Here is a 15,692-nt window from a genome sequence, read left to right as displayed (position 1 = left end):
GACAGTGCATTGGCGACTCCCTTCCTCCTTGATCACTTCCGAGGGCATTACAACACCGATCTGATCGGCCTGAGCGGCATCGGCCGATAATTAGCATTTTATGCTGATCGGCTAATCGGCTTTAATATCATAATTCACAGAGCCGATCAATGACATCATTGATTGGCTTTGTAAAAGACATTTACTCCCCGTCGCCATCGTGTACAATATATTTGAATCCAAAAGCTAGTTTATTCTTAGCCTTGTCACATCTTTTGACATAGTGCTGTAAATATTTGACCACCAATAAAGTTATTTTTTTTGTTTTAAACATGGCGCCGGTGTGGGACAGACAACACGTCTGAGGCAGACAACATTAATACGTGAATCAGACTACAAGACAAATTTGGTCTCTCACAATTGTCAGACTACCGCAATAAAATCATGTATTCAGATCAGCTTGTCAACTCAAACGATAATGGATCGCGCCGTGTGTTTATAAGAACAAAATGGGGGAAAACGTGTGCTGGTGGTCACGCACTTTTACGCTTGAGGTATGTTCACGTACTTTTAATACGATACCGCTCGCAAGCAGGCAATAAAACATTATGTAGCCTAGCAAGCTTGTACTAGCACTAATAGTGTGAATTTTTTTTACTAAGGTAATATTTGTGTTTCCTAATGAGGTGTCTTCATTTCATCATTTTACTTTAGTTAGTCTGGTCTACGCGAATAAATGCACAGAGAAGAACCTATTGTATTATGTCACATCCTAAAAATGCTAGCTGCTCAAGTGCAGTTTCACATCAGGCTCCTTGTGCCTCTTTTAATTAATGCCTTTTATTATTTTTTTTTATACTTTGAAGAAATGCTAAAAGGAAAAAATTCTAAGTTTTATATATACAGCGGTTGAAATAAGTATTTAACACGACACCATTTTTCTCACTAAATATACTTCCAAAGGTGCTATAGACCTGAAAATTTCACCAGAAGTTCCTCCACACAAGTAGTCTTCAAATCTTATTTCAGTAACTGTATGTGTGTATATCCATCCATCCATTTTCTGTACCGATTATCCTCACTAGGGTCGCGGGCGTGCTCAAGCCTATCCCAGCTGTCTTCAGGAGAGAGGCAGGGTACACCCCGAACTGGTCGGCTGGTGAACGTTGGCTGACACCCATTTTTAGGTCTCTCCGGAGATGCTCAATTGGGTTTAAGTAAGGGCTCTGGCTGGGCCATTCAAGAACAGTCACGGAGTTGTTCTGGTCACTCCATTATTTTAGCTGTGTGCTTAGAGTCATTGTCTTGTTGGAGGGTGAACCTTCGGTGCGGTCTGAGGTCCTGAGCACTCTGGAGAAGGTTTTCGTCCAGGATATCGCTGTACTTGGCCGCATTCATATTTCCTTCGATTGCAACCAGTCGCCCTGTTCCGCACAGCATGATGCAGCCACCACCATGCTTCACTGTTGGGACTGTATTGGAGAGGTGATGAGCAGTGCCTGGATTTCTCCACACATACCGCTTAGTATTAAGGCCAAGAAGTTCTATCTTGGTCTCATCAGACCAGAGAATCTTATTTCTCAGCATCTTGGAGTCCTTTCAGGTGTTTTTTTGCAAACTCCATGCAGGCTTTCATGTGTCTTGCACTGACGAGAGGCTTCCGTCGGGCCACTCTGCTATAAAGCCCCGACTGGTGGAGGGCTGCAGTGATGGTTGACTTTCTAGAACTTTCTCCCATCTCCCAACTGCATCTCTGGAGCTCAGCCACAGTGACCTTTGGGTTTTTCTGAACCTCTCTCACCAAGGCTCTTCTCCCCAGATTGCTCTAGGAAAGGTTCTGGTTGTCCCAAATGTCTTCCATTTAAGGATTATGGAGGGCACTGTGCTCGTAGGAACCTTAAGTGGAGGAGAATATCTTTTGTAACCTTGGCCAGATCTGTGCCTTGCCACAGTTCTGTCTCTGAGCTCTTCAGGCAGTTCCTTTGACCTCATGATTCTCATTTGCTCTGACATGCACTGTGAGGTGTAGACAGGTCTGTGGATTCCCTAATCAAGTCCAATCAGTATAATCAAACAGCTAGACTCCAATGAAGGTGTAGAACCAGTAAAGGGTCTGAATGAAGGGCAGCCGTGGCCCAATGGTTAAGATTATCGCCTGCTACCGTGGGGGGGCAAGGATCAAGAGCCCGACTGGACCATCTGCCAACATCCCCCGGACTCACGGCTGTGGTGTCCTTGAGCAAGTCACTGATACCCCGAAATGCTCCCCTGGTGCTTCAGTTGCCCCCTGCTCCAGTGTGTTCCACTAACGTGTGTGTGTTCACTGTGATGGGTAAAATGCAGAGAGCAAATTTTGTGTGCATGCATGCATGTTCATGACAATAAAGGGTGATTCTTCTTCTTCTTCTACTCATGGCTGTGTGATATATCAGGTTTCTTTTTAATAAATATGAAAACATTTCAACAATTCTGTTTTTTCTGCCAATATGGGGTGCTGTGTGTACATTGAGAAAAAAAAAAAATGATTTTAGCAAACAGCTGCAATATAACAAAGTGAGAAATTTAAGGGGTTTTCCATACCCATTGTGTGTGTGTGTGTAATCATTATTCTGGCATTTAGCAAATAGAAATAATTTTGGTTCTCCTAATTTACCTAGAACAGGAAACGTTTACTCATTTCATACAGCCATGGCTAAAAACATTGGCACCCCCGGGGGGGTCACTACTTTTCGCCTTGACTGTATAAATAAAGACATTTTTGAAACAAATATTTTTTGGGGATTTATTTTCAAATGTACACATCTATATCTATACATCAACATGTCTATATTTATACAACTATCTTTTATATGTATACATCTGTTTACACATCTATATCTATAGCCATTAATCAATTGACATCTTTATTTTTACATCTATATATTATAGTTGTATCTATACTTCTATCGACACACACAGTACAATATACAGTATCTATTAATGTTCGGACTCTGGGTCTACATCCCCACTCACTATTCGTGATGTAAACGAGCGAATAACGAATCAGATTCGAAAGTTTATTTCTTGTACTTTTCCAAAATAATAGTCCAACAAATGGAAAGTCCAATTTGATTATTATTGAACCGGTAATGGAGTATGCTGGCATGTTTTGTCTTCTGACTGACGCCGTTTTCGCTGCGTCTCCAAACAAATGTTTTTCTTCTTCGTTTAAAATGGCTTACTTTAACGTTGCTCCCTCACCGTAGCTTGTCTCACATACAATCCTCTTTGGAGAGCAAACCTTCTTCAGCAGTGACCACCCCTTTTTTTTAATTTATTTTTTCAATGGAGCTCTCGGTGAAGCCACAATGTGTACATGCGCGGAAGCAATGCGTAATAAGGCAAAATTGCAGTGACAGTAACCAAAAGCATTGCAGCACTTGTCAGCATAAAAAGTTGCATTGACTCGTTTTGATTCAAATGTGAACATTCTGATTCAGCGTTCGCTTTCCCCCCCCCCCCCCCCCCTTTTACTCGCGAATTAATTCGACTTACAAAGCGTTCGTTCGTAGCGCTTCTATACAGCTATCCAAATCTGGATAAACAACGTTTCGATCAAAGAATCATTCACACAGCAGAGGTGCGATCCTGGTGCCCCCCGCACTGATGACATTACAGCAGAGGAGGCGACATCATCAACAAGCAATGAAGAGCGCAGCAACAAGCATCACGAGCCAAGCGGTCGCTTGTGAAACAAGCTGCCAACCTGTTCCTGGTGTCCAGGTCTTCGTGGGTAGAGTGGCACATGGCGCTGAACTGAGACACGAAGAAGTCGTAGCGGCGGTGGTAAGATGGAGTATCCTCCTCGATGTTGGCAAACTTCACAAACTGGGTGCACGAAACAAAAACCTCCATTAGTTGCAAATTTTGAGATGACACACCATCAGCGTCACCATTATCAAAATTAGCTGTTGTTAGTGGTCTCTAGCAGTTGTTAAGCATTTCTGTGAGAGAGACTCTCCACGCTTAGCTTTATCAACAACAGGTACATTACATTACAGCGCTGGGTGAGTCACGGTGATCAGCTGTGTGCACATTTACTTGATCAAACGTGGTGGAAATGAGCGTGAGAACAGCCGATCAGAGTTGACCTTTTCCTGCTCCACTTTCCTTTGTGTAGTGTGGTGCAGAAAGGATTTGTCACAGTCTGCCGCCACAAATTTAATTTGAAAAATATGTTTAAAACGTTTGCTGTCACACCACTGTCCCAATATTGCACGTGGCTCTTTGCTTTGTTAGACATTGCACTCTATTACACGATAAGTTTTTCCCCCCTTCAACAAATAACTAGTGACAAAACACAACCACACTGAGCATGGGCTGTGCATACCTCCAAAACACAAGACTGTAAACTAGTTATTTTATATTTTCCTACATTTGTTGTCATGTTGAGTCAAAATTGTTTTAATATTTTTCTACGTTCATCATTTTTATTTTTATTTTTTTCATTTACAGCACTTTATCTAAAATAAGACGCTGAAATGCTCTCTAGTTTCTTTCCTTTTCTGTACAGATGCTTTAAAACAGAGTTTCAAAACCTCTGTCCATCCATCTATCCATCCATCTTCCGCTTTTCCGGGGTCGGGTCACGGGGGAAGCAGCTTCAGCAGGGAAACCCAGAGTTCCCTCTCTCCCGGCAACTTCGTCCAGCTCTTCCAGGGGGATCCCAAGGTTTTCCCAAGCCAGCCGGGAGAATCCGCTCCAGCATGTCTTGGCTCCTCCCCTGGGCCTCCTCGCGGTGGGATGTGCCCGGAACACCTCACCAGGGAGGCGTCCAGAGGGCATTCTAACCAGATGCCTTAGCCACTTCATCTGGCACCTGTCGATGCGGAGGAGCAGCCGCTCTACTTTGAACGCCAGCCGGATGACTAAGCTTCTTGAGTTGAAAAACAGTATAAAAAAACAAAATTGTGATAATAATCGGACAAAATGAAAAAATATATTGTAATAAGTTATTTTTGCCACATCGCCCAGCCCTACTGTATTATACCTTATTGGCACTCCGGTTTCCTCCCACATCCCGAAAAGATGCGCGGTAGGTTGATTGAAGACTCTAAATTGCCCGTAGGTGTGAATGTGAGTGCAAACGGTTGTTTGTTCCTATGTGCCCTGTATTTTTTTATTTGATGTTCATGCTCTGATTAAAAAAAAAAATAATAATCAGAAGTTACTCACAAATGACTCAAAGTTTTTTTTCAAGTAAATATTTGGATGACTACTTTTTCCTGAGTCATACTATTCTAAAGTAACAGTACTCTGACTTGAGTACAATATTTGGCTACACTACCCACCTCTGGTTACAGTGCTGTTGAAAATAGTACAATCTTACCAGGTGGCAGCTTCACCTTGGATTTTCTCCATAATCTCACCGTTTCATTTGTTGAACTGCTTCACAGTTCCCTTCTGACTTTGCAACAGTGATCAATTTCTTCTTAAAAGTAGCAGCGGAACTTTCCAATGTTTGACTCAACATTTTTCATTTTATTATTTATTTTATTTTTTTTTAACTTGGGAGATGTGCTCCGCGAAGTGGCGAAGAAAGTACAAGAAATATATCTGCCGAAGACGTTTGTATTCCAGCGCTGCTCTGCTACACTTGGACCGTTCGGAAACTCAATATGTTGCCGGAATGTGCAGAACACGCACACTCTTGGAGTTTAGGGCATCAGATTGAATTTCCGAATGCACCCCCGGTGAGCAGTGAACCATATTATATATAAATTTATAGCAGACATTACATTTCATATTGGAATGAAACTACATCTTTTTGACAACCCTCAGGTACCGGTATACGTTTATACAATGTGAATTGCTCCATTTTCCTTATACCCATGTATGATACGTCTCACTTGATTTTTTTGGGGGGGAAAAAAACATGTATTATACACAAGATAAATCATTGGTGATAATCGTTCAGAAATCTGCAGTATCACGAGGGCGCAAAGAGAACGCAGGGAACAATTTATCTTTGGCTTTGTGTCTAATGAGCAGCTTTCAAGCCGCCATCCTTTTCTTTTTTTCTGCACCGTGATGCATCAACAAGCGCGCGCACACGCACGAGAACACTACATAGCAGACGTGGCTGCTTTGTGAGGAAAATGTCATTAACCCGAGTGTGAACCCTGAAGCGCCACCCTGCCTCTAACCTGCCCGCTCTTCCATCAGCGTCGAAATACCACAGACAAATTATAAAAAATAAAATAAAAAATAAAAAACTGAAATGAAAAGACCACATATAAATAAAGATAACACTCATAAATAATGTAATTCAGCCTCCTGCTGTGACAAACCACCCGCTGTGAGCAGGTAATTATTATTATTTTTTTATTAAAACAGAGAAATTTTGGGCAGCAGAGTGTTCTAGTCGTTGGCAGTTCTGCCTCATAGTCAGAAGATCCGGGCTTGAATTTATGTTGTGCTTTTTCGATGTGCCCTTACAACGGCTACCGACCAGCCCATTGTTCGTCTAGATCTACTCTTGACTTTGACTGGCGACCAGTACATTGTTTTTCTTTATGTGGGCAGCTCACAGTTACCCTAATGTGGATAAAATGTATAGAAAATTAATGTATATTTTTGTATATTCTGCATTCTCCTTGAAATGTTTGTGAAGGTGACAGTGAGCCTGATATTTGCTGCCAGCTCTTCCGGGCTCATAATAATAATTAGACGCGCATTTCCCTGGATGTGATAAAAGCCATTTTCAGCTCCAGCATTACGCTTAATTAGCTGCTTAAGCGCTAACGTGTGCCTGCGGACGGACTGGTTGACTCCTTTATCTTGTAAAAAGTCCACCAAAAAAAAACTAACAAAAAAAAGAAAAACTCAAAAGCTGTTTCATATTTGAGTGCTGACAAGGTGAAGAGGACTCTCTCATTAAACAGACATGCAAACACCAAAGGCATGAAAAAGGTGACAAAAAAACAAAAACATTTTAGGAGGGTCTGGGGGGGGGATCCCCCGGGCCCCCGCAGAGGATTTGTTTTATTTTAACATAAATTAAGCAATCTGAAAGACTGAAGAGTACAATAAGGAAAAAAAAAAATTTCTTCACGCAGAAAAACTTATTTACACCGCTCAAGTACATGTAAGATTATAATTAAATTTGCCTCATTTCTTTGCTTTTTTGTTTTGGCCTCCAACACGTGTAAATCAAGGTTACACTGTATAGTTACATGTTACATCGTGGTCTCACCGAGTTGGTCCCCAGAACCTGCAGGTCTGGTTCTCTGGACTCCAGTAGCTTGGCCACCATGTGCAGGAAGCTCTCCACAAAGGGTTTGATGCTCTGCGAGTGGCACGCCATCAGCAGCTGATCCAGAGCCTCCATGGCGATCACCACATTCCTGAGCACACACGCACACTTAGGTTTTTAGCTTTGAAACATTCACAAGGACCACAAATTAGGGGCTTTTCCACCAACCAGCCGAGGGAACTTTTGAGTTCCAGGTAGCAGGAGTTCCTGGTTGCAAAATGTTCCTGTGGCCTATGTGGTTTGCGTCTTCATCGTACAAATTAGTTCAGGGTAGCTTAAGCAACTGAGGCTGCTGTTGCTCATTACATTACTTCAAGCTTTCAATGTCTTATATCTTAATCTAAATTACAAATATTTTCGATACATTTCAAACCTAACCCTTTATCCCGGTGAGGCAATTGAGATTTAACTCATATTTACAATGCCAGCCTGGCTGCAGAAAGTCTTTGAGCTTGGGAGTTTTATTATGTACAGGTACAGTTCAATAAATTAGAAAATATTTATTCTATTTTATTGAGATGACATACCTAAATATATTGTGCAACAGAAGCTTGCACATGACTACAGATGTGATTTATCAGCGGGAAAATGCAAGAGGGAGACTGACTGGATTGTACCATCAGAGCATCCCCGCAGGCCAACTTCATGCCGGTGTTTGTCTCCTCTAGCCAAGCCAAGGAAGACGCACACGCCCGCTTGGGCTCGGATCTTGACGGTGGCGAGCACAGAGTTTGTCCAGCCTGCACATTCTTCCCCAAGAGCGGCTTAGCAGGAAAACGTAAAGATCGGTGTTTGGAAGCCTCACGCCCCTCAGCCCCGGCCGAGAAAGACACACAAGCCCGCTTGGGCTCGGACCTCCGCTCCTTAGTGGAACCGAGTCAGCCTGCGGCGGACCTTGCCGCCGAGGCGACGGCGGATAGTGGCGAGGTTCATCACCGTCACACTCGATGTTGAGTTTTGCTTTTCAATGTGATTTAAACCTTTTATTTCGAGCCCTGCGTAACGCCACATAATGCCGTTTCTGTGAATGAAAAAGTAAACACGGAGGTCTGTCACCCAATCAACTTTTGTCAGCACAGCCCGCCCTCTCAAAGAGTTCCTGGTAGCTCCAGGAAGACCCTATCCGCCAAGAGGAATGAAATAATCCAGGGGGAACCTTCCATACCCTGGTAGTTTTTTTTCGGTCGGGACACAGGAGGAACTGAAACTCCCGGGGGGTCGCTAGGGAAGTTCCTGAAAAGGTTCCTGTAGTGGGGAAGTATTACTGCAGAGGCGAGTGAGCTAACCAGCTAACCCAAAATAGGCACATAGCTCAAATGTAGTAGCTCCCTTTTGCTCAAGTGTATTGTGACTGAACAATATTCTCTCGCCGCAACTGCTTGAGGTGTTATTAGCTAGCCGATGCTAATACGTAGCATTGGTGCTACTCACCCGTAGCGATGGCGCACCACGTCGCGGCTGAGACGCTCTGCCAGGTACGCCCCGATGCGGTCCAGCTTCTCTGGAGCCGACACGGCGTAGAAGGTCAGCTTCTCCATGTCAGACTTGCTCAGACCGTCCTGAGCCCGAAACAAAAATACATATGGGAATGCTAACAAGAATGCTTACATTGCTCAAGAGTTAGCTACAGTGTTAGCTTTTTTCGGCTACATGTATGTGAAATTTTAAAATCTTACCTTGGGGTCCTCGGGGAAAATGTTGTCCACCAGACGTTTGTAGCGTGGCCTCAGCGGCCCGCAGCAGCCACATACTCCTGCGACACAACAACAACAACACGTAAGCATGATAGCACTAAAGACGTTTAACTCATGACAGCACATTCGGAAAGTCACCCATCCATTTTCTATATATCTTGTCCTCATTAGGGTTAGGTTGAGCTGGAGTCTATCCCAGTTGACTTGGGGCCAGAGGCAGGGTACACCCTGGAATGGTCGCCAGGCAATTGCAGAGCACATATAGACTGAGAATGGACTGGTTGCCATCCAATGTCAGGGTACATGTAGACAAACAATGGACTGGTCGCCAGCCAGTGCCAGGGCACATATAGACAATGGATTGGTTACCACTCAATGTCAGGACACAGAGACATATAATGGACTGGTCGACAGTCTGCATCAGGGCATACTGTATATAAACAAACAATGTACTGATCGCCATTCAAAGTCAGTACACAAGCACTGCAATTTCTTTTCTATAATGCACAATTCTTCCTCCAAAAAAGTCTTCAGAAGTCAATAGCATGCTTAATATAGAGGTATAGTAACAGTTGGAAAATTCCTTCATGAGGTATATTCATAATTATATATTTTGTAAATAACATTAGCTTTAATGATGTGACTTCATAATTTAGCATTCTGTTTAACATTGAAAATACTTACATCTATTTGTGTTCAGTATTGAGGCAGTGGTGGCACCTGGAATTTATAGTTTTAACACTGGTTTTAAGGAACAATTTTTCCTCTTAGCGTATCATAAATACAAGCCACGAACTTGCCCAACTCTGTGATAACACGGCTGGTCAACAATCTCCATACCACTTTCATTCCTGGTGCACAATGATTTAACAAATGTTAACACACATCATCAGTATGCAGAGGATGGATAAACACATGGAAGGTCTATTAACAACATTATTACCTATTTAGGGGATAATTGGTAACACTAACTGGCAAAACAGCATTTTTAACAACTATTAAAACGATGCTTTGCATGCTGGGACATTCTCCTATGCTGCGGGGTAACGTTGCTATCAGGGCTGGTCTGCAGTGGAGATGTTTTTTAATATATTTGCAAATTGTTTTTATCAATGTAAACCTCACAATTTAACAAAATGGAGGTCAGTCATCAATTTAGTACAGTGGTTGCGATTGCCCCTCCTTGAGCCGTCACCTTATCGCGGTGGAGGGGTTTGTGTGTCCCAATGATCCTAGGAGTTAAGTTGTCTGGGCTTTATGCCCCTGGCAGGGTCACCCATGACAAACAGGTCCTAGGTGAGGGACCAGACAAAGCACAGCTCCAAAGACCCCTATGACGTGAAAAATGATTGGATTTTCCCTTGCCCGGACGTGGGTCACCGGTGCCCCCCTCTGGAGCCAGGCCTGGAGGTGGGGCTCGAAGGCGAGCACCTCGTGGCTGGGCCTGCACCCATGGGGACCGGCCAGGCACAGCCCGAAAGGGTAACGTTCCCATGGACCCACCACCTGTGGGAGGGGTCGGGTGCATTGTGAGCTGGGCCTCCCTCCGCCTTCGGGTGGGGGGGACGGTTCCTGACTTTTCTTTGTGCCTATGCACCATACAGCAGTTCAGAGTACCCACCCTTTTTGGAGTCCTTGGAGGGGGTGTTGGCGAGCGCTCCCGCTGGGGACTCCATCGTTCTGCTGGGGGGCTTCAATGCTAACGTGGGCAATGACAGTGAGACCTGGAGGGGCGTGATTGGGAGGAATGGGTTAAACCCCCCCCCCTCGATCAGAATCTGAGTGGTGTCCTGTTATTGGACTTTTGTGCTCACCACGGCTTGTCCATAACGAACACCATTTCCAAGCATAAGGTTGTCCACATGTACACTTGGCACCGTGACCCCCTGGGTCGCAATTTGATGATCGACTTTGTGGTCGTGTCTTTGACACTCGGGTGTGGCAAGGGGCGGAGCTGTCAACTGATCACCACCTGGTGGTGAGTTGGCTCCGATGGTGGGGGAAGATGCCAGTCCGACCTGGCCGGCCCAAACGTATTGTGAGGGTCTCCTGGGAAGGTCTGGCAGAATCCCCTGTCAGGAGTTTCAACTCCCACCAGGGGACATTGCGTCCGACTGGATCATGTTCCGTGCCTCTATTGCCGAGGCGGTCGACCGGAGCTGTGGCCGTAAGGTAGACTGTGCCTCTCGTGACGACTTTCCCCGAGTCTGTTGGTGGACACCAGCGGTGAGGGATGCCTTCAAGCTGAAGGAGGACTCCTAACGGGGCCTTTTTGGCCAGTGGGAATCCTGAGGCAGCTGATAGGTAAAAGCTAACCAAGCAGAACGCAGATTTGCCGGTTGCTGAGGCAAAAACCCGGACGTGGGAGGAGTTCGGTGAGGCCAGGGAAATGATTTCCGAATGGCTTTGAGGAAATTCTGGTCCACCATCCGGCGTCTCAGGAGGGGGGGAAGCACTGCACCATCAACACTGTGTATAGTGGGGATGGGGCACTGCTGACCTTGACTCGGGACGTGAGTCGTGGGGAGAATACTTCGAAGACCTCCTCAATTCCACAACACGCCTTGCCATGAGGAAGCAGAGTCTGGGGTCTCTGAGGTGGGCTCTCCTATCTCTGGGGTTGAGGTCACCGAGGTGGATAAAAAGCTCCTCGGTGGCTGTATGAGATTCGCCCGGAGTTCCTAAAGGCTCTGGATGTTGTGGGGCTGTCCTGGTTGACACGCCTCTGCAACATCGCGTGGACATCAGGGACAGTGCCTCTGGATTGCCAGACTGGGGTGGTGGTCCCCCTTTTTAAACCGGCTCTACACCCTCAGCAGGGTCCTCGAGGGTGCATGGGAGTTTGCCCTATCAGTTTACATGTGTTTTGTGGACTTGGAGAAGGCATTCGACCGTGTCCCTCGCGGAGTTCTGTGGGGGGTGCTTCGGGAGTCTGGGGTACCAAAGCCCCTGATACGGCCTGTTCGGTCCCTGTACGACCAGTGTCAGAGTTTGGTCCGCATTGCCAGCAGTAAGACGGACTCGTTTCCGGTGAGGGTTGGACTCTGCCAAGGCTGCCCTTTGTCACCGATTCTGTTCATAACTTTTATGGACAGAATTGACATGTAAGCATCTGGTCCTGGCTTGGCCCTCCTGTCAAATTTTAAAAGTCAATGTGGCCCCTGAGCCAAAAGGTTTTCCCACCCCTGAGCTAAACAAATTATCAGACTGAAAATTCGGTCAAAAAACTACAAAATTCTTTGTAACGTGTTTTATATATAATAAGCAAAACAGCACTCTATATTTACCTTGTGAAAACATAATTAAATAAAATGTAAAGAATTAAACAGTCTGTGCAACATGATTTAATGGTTAAATTCAATTCTTGGTGCTTGTCCTTCTCATGTGCCTGCCTTGGCCCACTGGGCACTCAGAGACAATTGAAGAAGAAGAAGGGGAAAAATAAATAAATAAAATCACACATCAAGGCATCACTGTATAAGGTATTTAGAAATAAATCTCTGAATTTGATTAAAAGGTCATTAAAATCAAAGTGAATTCTCTGGGAGAAAAAAAAATATTCTACAGCTTCACTGACAAAACAGCATTTCATTTGACCTACCAGATCTCAGCACCACTCGGTTGGGCGAGGCCCTGTACCTGAAGGTCCCGTCTGCCTCGGCGCAAGGAACCAGTCTATATGCCCTCAGCACACCGACACGCAATCGCACGCAGAAGGACAACATGGTGGCGGCCGGTCAGAGACGACATTTGTTCTGCGAGTTACTGAAGACTGGCCATACGCTGCCGTCATGACATCACCTGCGCGTCAAACCAGGTCAACTTTCAGGGTCCCTTTGAAAGGACGACGCCACGGGCCGTAAGGTGATCCACGACACCTGGGCTCTGGTTGCTTACTCACAAGTAAGACGACACTAGGTGGGCTCGGTTTATGCGGTCGGCAGTACAAATTTGTCCGAAAGCATAGATTTGGTTCAATCCCCGGCCCCGCCTGTGTACAGTTTGCATGTTCTCCCCGCGCCTGCATGGGTTTTCTCCGGGCTCTGCGGTTTCCTCCCACATCCCAAAAACATGCATGGTAGGTTAATTGACAACTCTAAATTGCCCGTAGGTGTGACTGTGAGTGCAAATGGTTGTTTGTTTATATGTGCCCTGCGATTGGCTGGCAACCAGTTCAGGGTGTACCCTGTTTCCTGCCCGATGATAGCTGGGATAGGCTCCAGCACGCCCGCGACTCTTGTGAGGAGAAGCGGCTCAGAAAATGGATGGATGAATGGACATTTTTAAATCAAACAATACAGAAATTACAGGGGTGACAAAAAACAAAAACAGGACATGCATACAAGTTTTTTTTCACACATTGTAATTAATGCAAACCTCATCGGTTTTTTTTTTTAAATAAAAGTGAACTGCCATAAACTGCAGGTAATAAGTGGAACTGTTTTCAAGCACCTTAACTGTGTAATTATGTTCAATGTAACAGGTTTTTTTTTTTTTTTTTTTTTTTTTTTTTTTTTTTTTTAAATATGCAACGTTGCTATTAATGCATTTTTGGCAAATGGCCTCTCTGCAAAAATGGGTTTTAATTAAAACATGGACCAACTCCCCAAGAGGAATAAATACATAAAATAAAAGAAATAAAAACCAAAACATAAAAAAAAAAAACCTGAAGGTTTGTTGTGCAAAAATGGCACCTTTAATACTCACATCTTTTCAGTCATTGATGCTGCAGATCTTATCAAATCATCATATCATTCATTTGTCCCGCGCGCCCCCCCACCCCTGCAATTGCTAGGCGCCCCCAACCCCCACTTTGGGAACCACTGGATCAGATAGACAGTGAGTCATCGTGCGTGAGATTAAAGCTTCTCTATGAATCCTGGAACCTTTGACGAGGACAACAACACAGACACTACACTTCATACACATTTGTCAATGACGCACGCACACACTCTACATTGTGAAACAGGACACAACATCTTGAGATGATGTCTCCTGTGTGCACCTTGAGAACGAACGCTCCCGTGGAATTAAGAGATCAAGATCTAAAGGCGGCCGAGTAATATAAAGATTGCAAAAGCAGAAAGTGGAATGCGAGCGGTGGCAAATCTCACAGGTCGGCGTTTCCTGGAGGCATGAGGAAGAGGAGGAACAAAGAGGAGATACCTGGAGACACTGGAATGCGAGCTAATGAGATGTTTCATTGACGAACTCCAACAACATAAAAATAAAATAAAAAATAAAATCACATCCAGGAGGCATTAGCTGTCACACAAAATTAATTAGCCAATGAAGACGCATTCCTCATAAATCCCACCGATCCGAAAGGTTTGTGCCAAAAAGGAAACAGAAAGTCCGGCAACTCAAGCACAAAGATAGGAAGTGAGCACTAAGTCAGGGAGCGTACACACGCAGAGACTGGAACGTGTCAGGGAGTGAAGGAGATGAAGGATATGGAAAGACAAAGAAAGAGTTGATGAAAACATGCTTTCTACCCAACAAAATTAACAAGGTTCATCTTCTCACAAAGACCAGTAAAGACTTCGGACGTTTCGCCGCCCTGTCGCTCAACGAGACATGGCTATGTGAACGCATCCCCGCTGGCGCCGTAATGCTTCCGGGCTTCCAACTACACCGAGCGGACTGCGTCACGGAGCTATCAGGGAAAACAAAAGGTGGCAGAATATGCTTCTATAATCAACAAAAATTGGTGCACCGATGTCTCGGAACAACACACTTGGAGTCGCTGTTTTTGAACTGTAAGCCATTTAACTCACCACACGAGTTCGGCTCTTTCACCTTCGCCGGTGTCAACATTCCTCCCGAGGATAATACGAACGCCGGACTGCTAACGCTCGGTGGACAAGTAAACAAACTTGACAAAAAGAACCCAGATTCACCCCTCATTATTCTTGGGGACTTGAACAAAGCTAAACTCAACCACAAACTCCCTAAATACAAGCAGCACATTGACTGTCCTACCAGGGAAAACAACATTCTTGACCACTGCTATACCACGATAAATGACACATACTGTGCTATCCCCCGTGTAGCTCTGGGCTTGTCTGATCATTGCTGAGTTCACTTAATACCAACATACAGGTACAAACTTCAATTTGCGAAGCCTATGATGAAAACAGTGAAAAAGTGGACCAATGATGCAAAGATGGACTGCACAGACTGGACTGTCTTTGAAACTTCAACTGGCAGCCTGGATGAATATACGGACAGTGTCACATCGTATATCAGTTTCTGTGAAGATGTGTGTGTACCAACAAAGACATTTTGCTTGTTCACTGCTAAACTTAAGCAACTTTGCCAGGCTGAAAAGGACGCCTATCGAAGTTGGGGTCCCTCAAGGGTCAGTTCTGGGACCCCTCCTGTTCAGCCTGTATATGCTACCCTTGGGGCAAATTATTCCTAACTTTAATTTTGATTATCATAGCTATGCAGATGACACAGTTATAACTAGCAGTGTCTCCAGATGACTACAGTTCAATTGAGTCACTGTCTAAAACGGATAAAAAAAATTATAAAATATAATAAACAAATAACCATGACAACATAATGACACTTTCCTAGCCGCTTTCATGATTGGTAACCATGGCAATGAAATCCACTTTTCTCCAACTCTTTTCTCCATCGACGTCTGACAACACATCGTTTGTCTCCACATCCGTCAGTAACTAACTAACTCCTCTTCCTCCCCCCCCCCTGTTGTTTCA

The 15,692-nt window shown here is 44.6% G+C and overlaps 1 protein-coding gene across 5 annotated transcripts in view; it reads right to left on the bottom strand.

Moving 5' to 3' along the window:
• The window catches only part of efr3a (EFR3 homolog A (S. cerevisiae)), a 77,016-nt gene that overhangs the window by 34,141 nt on the left and 27,183 nt on the right, over positions 1 to 15,692 (bottom strand). For all 5 annotated transcript variants that reach the window (XM_061796946.1, XM_061796947.1, XM_061796945.1 and 2 more), the window contains 4 exons: positions 8,950 to 9,026; positions 8,705 to 8,832; positions 7,214 to 7,364; positions 3,725 to 3,846 (listed from right to left, as the gene is read on the bottom strand). In XM_061796946.1, the coding sequence (XP_061652930.1) occupies positions 3,725 to 3,846; positions 7,214 to 7,364; positions 8,705 to 8,832; positions 8,950 to 9,026 (478 nt within the window). The remainder of the gene's footprint in view (positions 1 to 3,724; positions 3,847 to 7,213; positions 7,365 to 8,704; positions 8,833 to 8,949; positions 9,027 to 15,692) is intronic.

Source organism: Phyllopteryx taeniolatus, chromosome 14 (assembly GCF_024500385.1).
Source record: "Phyllopteryx taeniolatus isolate TA_2022b chromosome 14, UOR_Ptae_1.2, whole genome shotgun sequence".
Classification (NCBI taxonomy): domain Eukaryota; kingdom Metazoa; phylum Chordata; class Actinopteri; order Syngnathiformes; family Syngnathidae; genus Phyllopteryx; species Phyllopteryx taeniolatus.
The sequence above is the reverse complement of the archived record's forward strand: the minus strand, read 5'-3'. Positions and strand labels throughout refer to the sequence as shown.